Source organism: Ceratotherium simum, chromosome 25, assembly GCF_057802395.1.
Source record: "Ceratotherium simum simum isolate JZ-2026a chromosome 25, ASM5780239v1, whole genome shotgun sequence".
NCBI lineage: Eukaryota > Metazoa > Chordata > Mammalia > Perissodactyla > Rhinocerotidae > Ceratotherium > Ceratotherium simum.
This window is the reverse complement of record NC_141924.1, coordinates 792462-809060: the sequence shown is the minus strand read 5'-3', so window position 1 is coordinate 809060 and position 16599 is coordinate 792462. Positions and strand designations below refer to the sequence as shown.

Here is a 16599-nt window from a genome sequence, read left to right as displayed (position 1 = left end):
CCTCCCCACACCCCGTCTGCTGGGCTCCACCACAGACGCGGCTCATGCTAAGGTCACGCACGCACAGGCCATCCTATGGTCACTCCCCTGGGTCCTGGCCTCCAGCTGGCAGCCCCTCCTCCCTGGGATCCTGCTTCCCCCTCCTCACTGTGGCCCATTCTCTCTCCTCACGCCTTAACCGTGGAGGTACCCAGGCCTGGACCTCACACCTCCCTGCGTCGCCATCCATGCCCACTTCCTGGGCCATCTCATCCCGTCTGGTGGCTTTAAATACCACCATGCCGATGCCCTGGAATGCACGTATTCCGCCCAGACCACCCGACCTCCCCACGCCTCCTGGACCCACGGTCTCTGGATGTCGAACGAACGTCACAGGTGGGACAGGCTGGCAGCAGACCCCCCATCTACCCACCCCTGCTCCTCCTGCAGCCCCTCCACCCCATGGACTCTGGATCCCACATCCACACGGCCAACTGATTGAGACTGAAGTACCAAAGCAACTCAGGACGGAAGGTGCCACGACAGCCACGCGTCCACACGGGGAACGTGAACCACAGACCGACCTGACAACACACATAGTTGATGTGAAGTGGATCACAGGCCTAACGGGGAAGCTAAACACACAAGGACTTACAATCTCAAGTCATATAGAGTCTCGAGATGGCACAAGAGCACTAACCATACAAGTTAGAGCTGGTGGATCCGACGCATCAAAATTGAAACATTCTTTCTGCTAAGAAATGAAACGGTCGACCACAGACTGGAGGAAATAGTCACAGTACAGACATCTGACAAAGCCAGGCACAAGGGCGTACCGAGTGACTCATGTGAGTGAGGTTCTGGAGCCGAGGAAGTCACCTCCAGAGACAGAAACCAGAGGAGAGTGTGGGATGGGATGAATAGGCTAACAGCTCTGCCTCAGAGCAGACAAAACAGGGTTAGCAGAACAACCAGGAGAGCAAATCAAAGCCACAGCCACGCCGAGGACGAGACTGCTCTCAGGAACTGATGACAAAGATCGGTGAGGACACGGATGTGAACATGACAGTCAAAACTGCATGTCCCGGACGCACGCCGACCACCTCACTCAACAGCTGCCGGGCACCTTAATTCCAGTACACAGGGGACGTTTACTAAAACCGACCACAGAGAAGGTCGCAGCAAATTTCAAAGGGGTTGTGATCACACAGATCTGTCCCCTGATCACAGAGCCATGAAGTCAGGAATCAGGAATAGAACAAAGTATCAAACATACTTCTGAACAACCCATGCGCCAGAGAAGAAGTCACGATGGAAAGTGCTGCGTATTTCTTAACTAAATGATAATGAAAATACCAATTATGAATTCCTGTGGGCCGCAGCTGTGTTTACATAGAGACTTTTAGCTGCATATACTAGAAAATAAGAAAGGCTAAAAACAGCGAGCTAAGCATCCATCTCAAGACTTGAGAAAGAACACAGTAAATTTAAACCCAAAGAAATTATAAGAAAATTATTAGAGAAGACATGAATGAAATTATTAAAAATTAATAAAGAGGACTAACCAAGCCAGGGTTTAAGTCTGATAGAATTAATGAACGACTGGTGAGAGGGACAAATGAAAAAGAGAAAAGGCATAAAAAGTAATAACGGGACAGGGAAACTCTTTAGATGTTTAAAATCTAAGAGGATATCATGAATTTTTATGGCAATAAATTAGAAATTTACACGAAATGGACAAATTCCTGGAGAAATACAAATTACCAAAACAGATGCAAGAAGAAATAGAAGATATATATAATACTCTACCTAATACAGAAACTAAATCTGAATTTTAAATCCTTCCCATAAGGAAAACTCCAGGCTAATGGCTTCATGGGCGAATGCCACCAGCATCTAATCCCACACAACTCACCCCGGGAGTAGAAAGAGCGGGGCCATCCTGACACGTCACAAAAAGGTAAGATCACAGCCCATGGGGACTCACACACGGATGACAAAATCAGACGGAAATGATGAGCAAAGGACACCAGTGACACAGACAGGGCACCAAGTCACGGCCAGCTTGGGCTACCCGGAGGCTGGATTGAAAACCAAGCATTGTAATTCACCAGATGAAGGGAAGAAAGAAAAATTGTAAATTCCATCTCAGCAGATACAGAAATATCTTAATAAACCTTAATTTCCATTCTGGCTGAAGACTCTTGGTGGGCTAGGAAGCACATAAACAGCCTGGCAGCGACTGCCCAGCACCCAGATTTTGGTTTCTAAACCCCACCCTGCCCCCCACTGGAGGGGACCAGAGCTCTCTGGACTGTGATTCCTGGTCTGGGACACTGGAAGCCCCAGGTGCTCTCAGGGCATCGTGGGGCACTTAAAGACCTGGGGGGACAGCAAAAACACGGAGAAACGGCTTGAAGAGGCCGAGAGGGCCAAGTGGAGACCACAGAGCGTCACAAAATATGATGGCGACTGACTGTACAGGCGTCAGAAAGATTCTCAAGAGTGAGAAAGCTCACCCGAGGCCATGGGAGATGCCGGATATGCCAACACCTTCCCTGGAAATCAGTAACTGAGGGGAAGAAATAGCACCTGAGCAGACCTTCTGGAAGGATCTGAACCTCGCTGAGGCCAAGGAGGCCTGTGGGGAGGGAAGCTCTTTTTCCAGAGAGCAGCTGATCAGCTCGTCAGTGTCGGAGAAAGGCTGCAGAGCCCCAGGAGGAGAGGGGGCACTGCGGGAGCTGTGGTGGCCAGGGTGGTTCCCAGCGGAGTAGTGACCACGTCCCCTGGCCAGGCCTGGGTTCTTCACAACCCCAGCACTGATCCAGAATTACTCTCCAAGCAACCTCCTGCGCCCTAATCCCATCTCAGAAGGATTCTCCAGGGAACCTCCTGAGGCAGGGGACTCGGACAGGTGCCAGGTGCCAAAGCACCACCCTTCAGAGTGGCCACGGGAAACGCAGGCCTGGCCAGCACCGGCCCAGTGACCAGTCATGGCACTGACGATGGGATGGCCAGACACTGTGGGCAAAACTAGGTGACAGCACCACCTCTGAGGGAGTCTCGGCAAGACTTAACCCAAAGCCATGGGGCTCTGCATCCCACCTCCAGACCACGAGGTGCAAGCAGGGAACAGAGGAACAGGTCACACACTGCCACGAGGCAGTGCCCAGGCGAATCCCCAGGTGGGACCCTCCAGAAACAAGAGGCTGTCCTCACCAATAAGTCAACACCTTGAAAACCCCAGACAAGAGGACTGGCTAGTCTAGATTAAAAGACAAAACAACCTAATGCAATGTGTGGTCCTTGACCAGATTCTGATTTGAACAAAACAACAGGAAAGTCATTTGGGGGAATATGAATATATTCTGGTTATTGAGTTTTATTAAGGAATTATTGTTCATTTTATTGAGTGTGAAAAATGTTTGGTTATGTAATAAATGTCATTTTTAGAGATACATCATAAATATTTAGACACATACTAATATTTATTTAGAAAATATTAATAAAATTTTAATAAAATCATTATTAAAGACAAAAGAGAGACATTCCATGATACGAAAAAGATGAGTTTGTCAGTTAGATTAAAAAATTCCAAATGTATATATACTGTGGAAATTAATAAAAGAAACCTCAACTAGGTTGGAGTCGGGAAGGCCTGCAGGGGGAGCTCTCAGCCCCACCACACACAGTCAATTACTCAAAATAGGAAGAGACAAACTTGCATCTTCCTCAGGAGGCACAACTATTTACTACTGAAGGAAGATTTCCCTCCCTGCCCAGCAACAGCACAGCCAATGAGAAATGCTGCAGCTCAGCCAATCAGAAATGCCACAGCTCAGTCAATCAGAAGTGCATCAGCCAATGAGAAACACTGCAGCTCAGACAATCAGAAATGCCACAGCTCAGCCAATCAGAAATGCTACAGCGCAGCCAATGACAAACACCGCAGCTCAGCCAATGACAAACACTGCAGCTCAGCCAATGGGAAACACTGCATCTCAGCCAATGAGAAATGCCACAGCTCAGCGAATCAGAAATGCCGCAGCTCAGCCAATCAGAAGTTGCTGCCCTGAACTGTCACTTTGGCCCAATGGACTTTCCTTTAGAACAGCCCCTCCTTATTCTGCCTTTTTCTCTATAAAAGCAGTTCCCATCCTGTTTGTTGGATCTGCCTATGGTTCTCCATAGCATGCACATCCCAAATTGCCATTCTTTTAGCTATTCCTGAATAAACTCATTTTGAGGATAAAATAACAGGCGAATTTGCTTTTTAAATTGACAATACTTAACGACAGAGCTTCAAGGCATATAAATACACAAGTTGACAAAATTGAAAAAAGAAAAGACATGGAAAATTCACAACCATATTGGGATATTCTAACCTGCTTCTCTCAGTAAATTAAAGATAAAACAAACAAAGAATCAGCAGCATGTAGCAGACTTGAACTTCAGGATTAAGCGACTAGACCTAAACGACACATGTGGACAACAGGTCCCACGACTTGAGACACACATTTTTTTCATACACATCTTCCAACACAGATCACGTGCTAGGCCACCAACAGTCTCAACAAATTTCAAAAGATTGAAATAATACAGATTAAATCTCTGACAACTGTTGAATTAAACTAGAAATTCATAACAAGGTAACTAGAAATTTTCCTAAATGCTCAAAAATTAAACAGCACACTTTTAAAATAAAACATGGGGGAGAGAAGTCAAGATGGCGGCATAAGCAGACTCTGAACTCACCGCCTCCCGCAACACAGCCAATTTACAACTACTTGTGGAAAAATTACCCCTGAGAGAGAACTAAAAACTGGATAAGAGGAACTCCTGCAACAAAGGACAATCCTAATTGAGGTGGAAGAGGCAGAAACTCCCTTCTGGAGAGAAAAAATGCCGCCTTCACAAGCTGCAGCGCCTCACGGCGGCCCGGGAGCAGCCCAAAGGTACGCAACCCTCCCTGGAGGAGGGGGGCCCTGAGCCGGGGAGCACTCCCACTGTAGGCATCTTGTGGACCCAGCACAATCAAGATGAGTGGAATAATATCTGACTTTGCCTGCTACTAAAACACGGGGGAGTACCCCCAGAAAAGCTGGTTCACAAAGAAATTAAAACCGGCTCTTAAAGGGCCCATGCGCAAACTCATGCGTTTCAGAAAGCAACCTACAATTACAAGAAAGATGCACAGTGCTTTGGTGAAAAGAGACTCACCTGATAGGCTCTGAGTGCATTGCAGTGAGAGATGAGACCTCTCCAGGGACTGGGACATTGGCAGCGGCCATTGTTGTGGCCTGGTGTGGGTGTGCTGGCACACACACCATTGGAGTTCTCCCTGGGGCCTGCTAGCCCAGGGTCTGCCCCACCCACTGGAGCACTGATTTAATCCAGCTCAGCCAAGGCAGGCAGCCCACCCTAGAGACTGGCCCCACCCAACAACAAGCCTTCAGGCAACTTGTGGGCCTGCAAAGATTGGTGACTGGATTCTCTGCAGCCTGGCAACTGAGCCCACTTTACTGGGGCAGGGCACGCACAAGGAGCGGGTGGAGAGTGTGAGGCAGTGGTGGAGTGTGTGGGGCTCCCGCCATGGGGAGACTGGGTCCACTTTAGGAGGTCAGGGCGTGCACACAGGGCAGGACTGTGTTGACTGTGTGTGTGGACCTGTGGGCAGCAGGGCTCGTCAGCTGCAGAACACTTGTGCTTCTCAAAGACCCACATAGGGGGTTTGCCCCACCTTCCAAAGCCTGAAACAATTGGGTACACCCGTGCCTGAGGCCAGCTCCACCCAGCTGCAATCCTCAGACAGCTGACAAGAGACCTAAAGGCTGGAGGCTTATAGCAGTTGTAAGGCCCTGAGCCTAACAACTGGCCATGCTGGGGGCCTACTCACTTAAAAGAGATATTGAAACACAAATGTGGTGTTAGAACTTGCAGCCAACTGTGCTGGGGCTCCCCACACATGATAAAGAGACTGAAAGGCCCACAACAACTACAAGCAGCTGAGCATTACAACAGCTGGCCAGGAGCATAATTCAGCCTCCCTGGGCGCCTACAGGGAGAGCAAACACGCCACAACAGAAGGACACACGTAGCCCACATATGGGTCACCTCTGGAACATTGAGAATTGAGGGAAGCACACTGCAGGCCTCCTAAGGCATCACTATATAAGGTCACCTCTCCAAGAGCAGGAGACGTAGCTGACCTACCTAATACGTACACACAAGCACAGGGAAAGAGGCAAAATGAGGAGGCAAAGGAATACATTCCAAGTAAGGGAACAGGACAAAAACCCAGAAAAGGAACTAAGTAAAACAGAAACCTACCCGACAGTTCAAACAAAGAGTGTTAAGGATGCTCACTGATGTGGGGAGAAGAATAGATGAACTCAGTGAGAATGTCAACAAAGAAATGGAAGATATAAAAAAGAACCAATCACAAATGAAGAATACAATACTGGAAATGAGAAATTCACTAGAGGGACTCAAAAGCAGAGTAGAGGATACAGAAGAACGGATCTGCGAGCTGGACGAAAGACTAGAAGAAATTACCCAAGCTGAACAGGTAAAAGAAAAAAGAATTAAAAAGAGTGAGGACAGTCTAAGGGACCTCTGGGACAACATCAAGTGCACTAATATCCGTGTTATAGGTGTCCCAGAAGGAGAAGAGCGAGACAAAGGGGCAGAGAATCTATTTGATGAAATAATAGATGAAAACTTCCCTAACCTAAGGAAGGAAACAGACATCCAGGTACAGGAATCACAGAGAGCACCAAACAAGATAAACCCAAAGAGGCCCACACCAAGACACATCATAATCAAAATGTCCAGAATTAAAGATAAAGAAAGAATCCTAAAAGCTGCAAGAGAAAGACAAGTTACATACAAAGGAAACCCCATAAGGCTATCAGCTGACTTCTCAGCAGAAATCTTACAGGCTAGAAGAGACTGGTACGATATATTTAAAGTGCTAAAAGGAAAAAACTTACAGTAAAGAATACTCTACCCAGCAAGGTTATCATTCAAAATGGAAGGAGAGATCAAAAGTTTCCCAGACAAGCAAAAATTAAAAGAGTTTGTCACCAAGAAACCAGTGCTACAAGAAATGTTAAAGGGACTGATTTAACGGGAAAGGAGAAGACCACAAATAGGAAAAATGATCTATTTCCATGATAAGAGGGTAATGGATACAAATGCACAAAAAAGAGGTTAGATATGATATCAAAAACATAAAATGAGGGAGGAAGGGAATTAAAGAGCAGAGCTTTCAGACAGAGGTCAAACTAAAGAGACCATCAATTCTGTATAGAAGGAGAAAGGAAAAGAGGATGACTACTAAAACACAGAGAAAAAAAAAGTTAAAAAATGGCAGTAAGTATATACTTAGCAATAGCTACTTTAAATGTCAATGGACTAAATGCTCCAATTAAAACGCATAGGGTGGCTAATTGGATAAAACAACAAGACCCATATATATGCTGCACACAAGAGACACACTTCAGACCTAAAGACACTCACAAACTGAAAGTGAAGGGATGGAAAAAGATACTCCACGCAAATGGCAATGAAAAGAAAGCTGGGGTAGCAATACTCATATCAGACAAAATAGACTTTAAAACAAAAACTATAAAAAGAGACAAAGAAGGGCACTACATAATGATCAAGGGAACAATCCAACAAGAGGATATAACACTTGTAAATATCTACGCACCCAATGTAGGAGCACCTAACTACATAAAGCAATTATTAACAGACATACAAAGAGAAATAGACAGTAACACAATAATAGTAGGGGACTTTAACACTCCACTTACACGGTTAGATCATCCAAACAGAAGATCAATAAGGAAACATTGGCCTTAAATGACACACTAGAACAGATGGACCTAGTAGATATATACAGAGCATTCCATCCAAAAACTGAAGAATACACATTCTTTTCAAATGCACATGGAACATTCTCCAGGATTGATCACATATTAGGCCACAAAACAAGTCTCCATAAGTTTAAGAAGATTGAAATAATATCAAGCATCTTTTCTGACCACAACAGTATGAAACTAGAAATCAACTATAGGGAGAAAATCAGAAAAGCCACAAATACGTGGAGATTAAACAAAATGCTACTGAACAACGATTGGGTCAATGAAGAAATCAAAGGAGAAATCAAAAAAGACCTGGAGACAAATGAAAATGAAAATACGACATGCCAGAATTTATGGGATACAGCAAAAGCAGTTCTAAGAGGGAAGTTTCTAGCAATACAGGCATATCTCAACAAACAAGAAAAATCCCAAATAAACAATCTAACAATGCAACTAAAGGAACTGGAAAAAGAAGAACAAACAAAGACCAAAATCAGTATAAGAAGGGAAATAATAAAAATCAGAGCAGAAATAAATGAAATAGAGACTTAAAAAAAAAATAGAAAAATTTAATAAAACCAAGAGCTGGTTCTTTGAAAAGATAAATAAAATTGACAAACTTTTAGCTAGATTAGCCAAGAAAAAAAAGAGAGAAGGCTCAAATAAGTAAAATCAGAAATGAAAGAGGAGAAATTACAACAGACACCTCAGAAATACAAAAGATTATAAGAGAATACTACGAAAAGCTATATGCCAACAAATTTGACAATCTGGAAGAAATGGATAAATTCTTAGAATCATACAACCTTCCAAAACTGGATCAAGAAGAAATAGAGAATTTGAATAGACCAATCACCAGTAAGGAGATCGAAACAGTAATCAAAAACCTCCCCCAAAATAAAAGTCCAGGACCAGACGGCTTCCCTGGTGAATTCTACCAAACATTCAAAGAACACTTAATACCTATCCTTCTCAAACTCTTCCAAAAAACTGAAGAGGAGGGGAAGCTTCCTAACTCATTTTACGAAGCCAACATTGCCCTGATACCAAAGCCAGACAAGGACAACACAAAAAAAGAAAATTACAGGCCAATATCACTGATGAACATCGATGCAAAAATCCTCAACAAAATACTAGCAAATCGCATACAACAATACGTTAAAAAGATTATACACCATGATCAAGTGGGATTTATTCCAGGTATGCAGGGATGGTTCAACATTCGCAAATCAATCAATGTAATACACCACATTAATAAAATGAAGAATAAAAATCACATGATCATCTCAATAGATGCAGAGAAAGCATTTGACAAGATACAGCATCCATTTATGATAAAAACTCTGAATAAAATGGGTATAGAAGGAAAGTACCTCAACATAATAAAGGCCATATATGACAAACCCACACCTAATACCATCCTCAATGGTGAAAAACTGAAAGCTATCCCTCTAAGAACAAGAACCGGACAAGGATGCCCACTCTCACCACTCCTATTTAACATAGTACTGGAAGTCCTAGCCAGAGCAATCAGGCAAGAAAAAGAAATAAAAGGGATCCAAATTAGAAAGGAAGAAGTGAAACTCTCACTATTTGCAGAGGACATGATTTTATATATAGAAAACCCTAAAGAATCCACCAAAAAACTTTTAGAAGTAATAAACGAATATGGTAAAGTTGCAGGATACAAAATCAACATACAAAAATCAGTTGCATTTCTATACACTAATAATGAAGTAGCAGAAAGAGAAATTAAGAATACAATCCCATTTACAATTGCAACAAAAAGAATAAAATACCTAGGAATAAATTTAACCAAAGAGGTGAAAGATCTGTACACCAAAAACTATAAAACATTGCTGAAAGAAATTGAAGACGACACAAAGAAATGGAAAGATAGTCCATGCTCTTGGATTGGAAGAATTAACATAGTTAAGATGTCCATACTTCCTAAAGCCATCTATAGATTCAATGCAATCCCTATCAAAGTGCCAACAATATTTTTCACAGAAATAGAACAAAGAATCCTAAAATTTATATGAAACAACAAAAAACCCCGAATAGCTAAAGGAATCCTGAGAAAAAAGAACAAAGCTGGAGGTATCACACTCCCTGATTTCAAAATATACTACAAAACTATAGTAACCAAAACAGCATGGTACCAGCACAAAAACAGACACACAGATCAATGGAATAGAATCGAAAGCCCAGAAATAAACCCATACATCTATGGACAGCTAATCTTCGACAAAGGAGCCAAGAACATACAATAGAGAAAAAGTCTCTTTAACAAATGTTGTTGGGAAAACTGGACAGCCTCATGCAAAAAAATGAAAGTAGACCCTTACCTTACACAATATACAAAAATTAACTCCAAATGGATTAAAGACTTGAATGTAAGACCTGAAACTATGAAACTTCTAGAAGAAAACATAGGCAGTACGCTCTTTGACATTGGTCTTAGCTACATATTTTCAAGCACCATGTCTGACCGGGCAAGAGAAACAATAGAAAAAATAAACAAATGGGACTATATCAAACTAAAAACCTTCTGCACAGCAAAGGAAACCATCAACAAAACAAAAAGACAACCTAACAACTGGGAGAAGATATTTGCAAACCATACATCTGATAAGGGCTTAATCTCCAAAATATATAAAGAACTCATGCATCTCAACAACAAAAAAACTAACAACCCAATTAAAAAATGGGCAAAAGACCTGAACAGACATTTCTCCAAAGAAGATATACAGATGGCCAACAGGCACATGAAAAGATGTTCAAAATCATTAACTATCAGGGAAATGCAAATCAAAACTACAATGAGATATCACCTCACGCTCGTCAGAATGGCTATAATTAACAAGACAGGAAACAACATGTGTTGTAGAGGATGTGGAGAGAAGGGAACTCTCATACACTGCTAGTGGGAGTGCAAACTGGTGCAGCCACTATGGAAAACAGTATGGAGATTCCTCAAAAAATTAAGGATAGAACTACCATATGATCCAGCTATTCCACTGCTAGGTATGTATCCAAAGAACTTGAAAACACCAATGCATAAAGATACACGCACCCCTGTGTTCATTGCAGCATTATTCACAATAGCCAAGACTTGGAAGCAAACTAAGTGCCGATCAAGGGACGAATGGATAAAGAAGATGTGGTATATATACACAATGGAATACTACTCAGCCATAAGAAACGATGAAATCCAGCCATTTGTGACAACATGGATGGACATTGAGGGTATTATGCAAAGTGAAATAACTCAGAGGGAGAAGGTCAAATACCATATGATGTCCCTCATTAAGTAGTAGATAATAACAACAACAAACACATAGAGACAGATTGGATTGGTGGTTACCAGAGGGGAAGCGGGGAGGGAGGAGGGCGAAAGGCATAATTCTGCACATGTGTGTGGTGATGGGTTGTAATTAGTATTTGGGTGGTGAACATGATGTAATCTATGCAGAAATAGAAGTATAATGATGTACACCTGAAATTTATATAATGTTATAAACCAATGTTACTGCAATAAACAAAAAATTCAAAAATAAATAAATAAAATAAAATAAAAATAAATAATAAAATAAAATAAAATGGATCAAAGGAGAAAACAAATGGAAAATTTAAAATTATTTGAATTGAATGATAATGAATATATGACATACAAAAGCACTACAATGTAGCTAACATAGTGATTAGAGGGAAATTTATAGATTTAAATGCATATTAGAAAAGAAAACTAATTGAAAATTATCTAATCTGTCATCCCAAGAGGCTAGAAAGAGAACAACAATCAAACAAAAAGAAAGTAGAAGACAGATGGGCCGGTCCCGTGGCTTAGCGGTTAAGTGCACGCACTCCACTGCTGGCAGCTGGGGTTCGGATCCCGGGTGCGCACCGACGCACTGCTTCTCCGGCCATGCTGAGGCCGTGTCCCACATACAGCAACTAGAAGGATGTGCAGCTATGACATACAATTATCTACTGGGGCTTTGGGGGGAAAATAAATAAATAAGTAAAATCTTTAAAAAAAAAAAAGTAGAAGACAGAAAATAATAAAGAAAAGAGCAGAATTCAACTAAGTAAAAACAAGTATACCACAGAGAAAACTAACAAAACCAATCATTGGATCTTTGAAACAATTTTTTTTAATTGATAAACCTAGATTAAATTGATAACTAGATTAAGAGAAAAGGGAAAACACGAATTACCAATATCAAGAATGAAAAAGACATTGTTATCAATTGCACAGATATTAAAATGATAATAAGGTATTATGAACATCCACATGCCAATAATTTGACAGTTCATATGAAACGAACATTTTCCTTGAAAAACACAGCTTATCAAAACTGACAAAAAAGAAACAGAAAATCCAGATGGGCTTATTTCTGTTAAAGAAATTAACTCCACAATTAAAATGTTTCCCACAATGAAAACTCCAAGTCTAAATGGCTTCACAGGTCAATGTTTCTAAACATTTAAGTGGAAAAAAAATACCTACATAAACATTTTCATTGAACAGGGAAGTAGGAGACTCTTTTCAACTCTTTTTAGGAGGCCATACATTTAACATCAAAATCTAACAAGGATTACAAGGAAAAGAATAATACAGGCCAATCTCACTCATAAAAATAGACACAAAAATCTTAAAACATTTGTAAATCAAATCTGGTGACATATAAGACAATACAACATCACCAGGTGAGGTTTATTCTAGGAATACAAAGTTGGTTTAATATTTGAAAATCCATCAGCATAATTCATCACTTTAATAGACTAAAGGAAAAAATATATATTATCATCTCAATAGACATGGAACAAAACATGTGATAAAATGTAATAACTTTTCATTTAAAACTCTCAGTAAACCAGGAATAAAAGAGAATCTCCTTTAAAGCTTATAGCAACATCGTACATCATGGTGAATTATTGAGCACCTTCCCCCTCAGCTTGGAAACAAATAAAGATGTCCTTTATACCACTTCTATTCAACATTACACTGAAAGTACTAGCCAATGCAATTATCCAAGAAAAGGAAATAAAAGGTCTTTAAAGATTGAAAAGATGTGCAGGTGATGATGGTGTATGTAACAAATCTAAATGAATCTACGAGCCATTAGAATTAGTAAATGTGGGGCCAGCCCCCTGGCTTAGCAGTGGCTCGGCTCCCGGGCACGCCCCGACGCACCGCTTGTCCAGCCGTGCTGAGGCGGCAACCCACATACAGCACTAGAAGGATGTGCAACTATGACATACAACTATCTACTGGGGCTTGGGGGAGAAAAAGGGGAAAAAAAGGAGGAGGATTGGCAATAGACATTAGCTCAGGGCCGGTCTTCCTCAGCAAAAAGAGGAGGATTGGCATGGATGTTAGCTCAGGGCTGATCTTCCTCACAAAAAAAAAAAAAAAAAAGAATTAGTAAATATATTTAACAAGGTCACCAAATACCAAGTCTGTATACTAAAATCAATTGTATTTCTATGTACTAGAAACAGTTAGAAAATGAAACTCAAAAATGTCATCTACAGCATCTTTAAAAAACGTTATCTATCCAGGAGTATATCTAACAAAAGAGGTCTTGCATAGCTCTACAGTGAAAACTACAAAACAGTGCTGACGAGAATTAAAGAACTAAATGTTCATGGGCTGGAAGACAAGATGCTAAGATGTAAATTCTTACGTTTCCAAATTGATCTATAGATTGATTGTAATCAAAATTAAAATCCCAGCAGGATTTGGGGGGTGGGGGACAAGGGAGTTAAATTAACACTTTGATTCTAACATTTATATGGCAACGCAAAAGTCCAAGAAAACCTAACAAATCTTGAAGAACAGTCAGAAGACTTACACTAGGAAATATTAAAACTTGTTATGCAGCTACTGGAATTAAAACAGGATAGTACGGAAGGGAATGGAGAAACCAAAAGCAGACCTCCACCTGATTTGCACGTAAACACCCGAACCAGCCGGCCTTGGTGAGACGCGCGCGCCCGAGCTCTGCGCGCTCTGACCAGTTCGGCCACCCAGTCCGCTGGCAGCGAGAAGGGCAGCCCTGACGCTAGGTCTCGCCTGGGCGGGGAGGACAATGCTTACTGTTTTCTTCTCTCCGGTCTCCTTCCGACGAGGCAGATGAGAGCCTCTTCCTCTCGCCCGGCTCCATGCCGGCCCCCGGCAGCTTGCCCTTCCTCCCTCCGGCCGCTCGGGCCCCTGCAGGGAGGGGCATCAGTGATGGACCAAGCGGCAGCTGCCCTGTCGGGGGCAGGTCTAGGGATCCAGGGCAGGCTAGGGCTGTGTCCAGGTTCTGAAGCCTGGTCCAGGCAGATCTGGGGTCGGGGCGGATCTGGGATCGGGCGCAGGTCTAGGGTGGGAGGGCAGTTGAGGCAGGTCTGGGGTTGCAGGAGTAGGGGTGGGAAAGTCTGGGGTAGCGGGGAGGCCTGGAGCTCGAGGCAGGGCTGGGGTTGGGGGGGCAGGTATGGGGTTCCAAAAAGGAGGAGATCTGGGGTTCCAAGGACATAAGGAAGGTAGGCAAGCCTGGAATCCCAAGGGGAGTGGGAGGGCGGGTCAGGGATGGGGGTGTAAGAGTTGGAGGGTTGGGCAAGTCTGGGGTTGGCTGAAGGTCTGGGGTTCCGAGGGGGGTGGACTAGAATCCCGGGGCGGGCGGGGCGGGGCCTGGGGTCCCATCTGGGATCCGCAGGGGGCACAGGTAGGGTTGCGAGGGGAGGTGGGATCCGTGCTCACCCGGGACCGGCCCCGAGGCGCGCACCGCGCCCCCGCCCCCTGCCGCGCCGCCCTGTGTCCTGCGGTTGCCCGGGGCAACGGGCCGGGGCCGCGCGGCGCCTGGTGCCGCCCGGGGGCGCGGGGGACGCGGGGGTGCGGGCGGGCGGCGCGGGGCGTGGGGCTGCGCGGGCGCGCGGGCGGCGGGGGTCGCTGGGAGCGGCGGCGGGGGCGCACGGGGGGCGCGGGCCCCGACGGACCGCAGTCGGTAGCGCTCGGGCTGGGGCCAGAGCCGGGTTCGGGGCTCGGGCCGGGGCTGGGGTCCGAGGCGCGGCCGTGGCTGGCGCGGGGACGGGGACCGGGGCGCCGGAACGCGCGGGCCATGGTGTCCGCGGGGAGGAGTGGCCGCCCCGCCTGCGCCCGGGGTCCCGTGGTCCTGTCCGGCGCCCGGCTGTCGGAGTCACACAGACCCGCCCTTACAGTCAGAGCCCCCAAGTCATAAAGACCCGAGGGTCACAACCGGACCCCCAGTGACCAGCCCCGGGCGCTGGGCAGGCTCCGCCCGCCACCCTCCTGGCCCGCCTCCGCGCGCCACCCCGGGCCTCCCTCCGACCCTCACTCCCGGCGCCCCCCCACCCCCGCGCCGGGTTCGGGGGTCGGAGACGGCGCGCACAGTCCCCGCGTGCGGATGCAGGGCTGGGGGCTACCGGCTGGGGCGGTCCGGGTGGCCGGGGCAGCTGTCTGTCCCACAGAGAACTCGGGGCGGCCTCGTATCCCCATGGTGACTCGCGGGGCCCGCGCCGCCGCCGCTTGTCCCGAGCGCATCTAGGTCCCCCGCCACCCAGATGCCCCCCACTCCTCCCGCCCTTGGCTGCCTTCTTGGTCGCCGCCTCTCAGTCCAGCATCTTTGTGGAGGGAAGACCCACCGGCCTCATCGGTGCCTTGGCTCTCCAGTAACTTTCCGAAACCTAGATGTCATCTTTATTTTGCATTTAACTTCCCAAGATAGCCCATAAGTGCGGTTCAGTTCCCCCCTTGAAGGGGCTGTGGAGACTGTAGGTGGGCTGTTCCCCTGGGTGGGGACGGATCCTTCATGCCCCCTTCCCGTATTCACCCGAGGAAAGCCACTGGGCTCTCACCGGATGCCACCTCCAGACTGGCCTCAGAGCTTAGGTAAATCGTAAATAAATTAAAAGGTGGCCCTCACCTCCACCCGCCCTCCTGTGCTCTGCCTCTTCAGGACCTGAGCAAGGAGACACCTGGGAGACCCAAAATTAAATAGGCCTCGGGCCATGTTTACATGTTAGCATTTATTGTTCAGGAAGCACTAAACAATATCAAACAAAGATGTAAATCGACAGAGACAGAATTACAAATTTTTTAAACATTTGTCTGGAGTTTTCAAGCTCTCTCTAAAATAATAAAGTACAAGCCAGTATTAAGCCCCCGGGGCACCTAATTCTGGCTCTAAGACTCAGACTTTCTGGACCCCCAAGAAGGCGTCCACACTGCCTGCCCTGTCCCCGTGGCTCCCGTCCCAGGCTGTGGGGCAGGTCCCACCTGGCCTCCTCCTGGAGCTGTGGAAGGGGACTGGCAGGCTGCAGCTGGGTGGGGTCTGTGTGTGTGTGGAGAGCCACCTCCCGTGCACACGCTTGTCTGGGGACGTGGCTAAGGCATTTGCCGCCTGGCCCCTGGCTCTGTCCTTGCTTTCTGCAGCTGCCGAAGACAGCAGAGGGGCTGGCCCTGCCCCTTCACAGAGCACTCTCAGGGCAGCCGGCCAGGGCTCTGGCAACGGTTCCTTGGCTGGCACCCCTCCTTTCAGGTGTCTTACCGGCATTCCTCCCGTTTGATTGAAAATAATGACCCAACTTGTCATGAACGCTGTGAGGATACCATGGCAGCCAGTGACTCCTGCTCAGAAGTGACAAACCAGGGAGGACCCTGGAACCCCCTCGCCAGGTCTACACTGGCCAGCCCTCATCTCCCGGGGCAACAGTAATGGACCTCAGCTTAGTAAAGAGCAAA

At 45.6% G+C, this 16599-nt stretch overlaps 1 protein-coding gene across 1 annotated transcript in view; it reads right to left on the bottom strand.

Moving 5' to 3' along the window:
- TTLL8 (tubulin tyrosine ligase like 8) overlaps positions 1-14195 on the bottom strand; it is a 51762-nt gene extending 37567 nt beyond the window's left edge. The window contains exon 1 of the mRNA XM_087448563.1: positions 13954-14195. Within this exon, the coding sequence (XP_087304689.1) occupies positions 13954-14083 (130 nt within the window). The 5' untranslated portion in view covers positions 14084-14195. The remainder of the gene's footprint in view (positions 1-13953) is intronic.
- Between the last annotated feature and the right edge of the window lie 2404 nt (positions 14196-16599).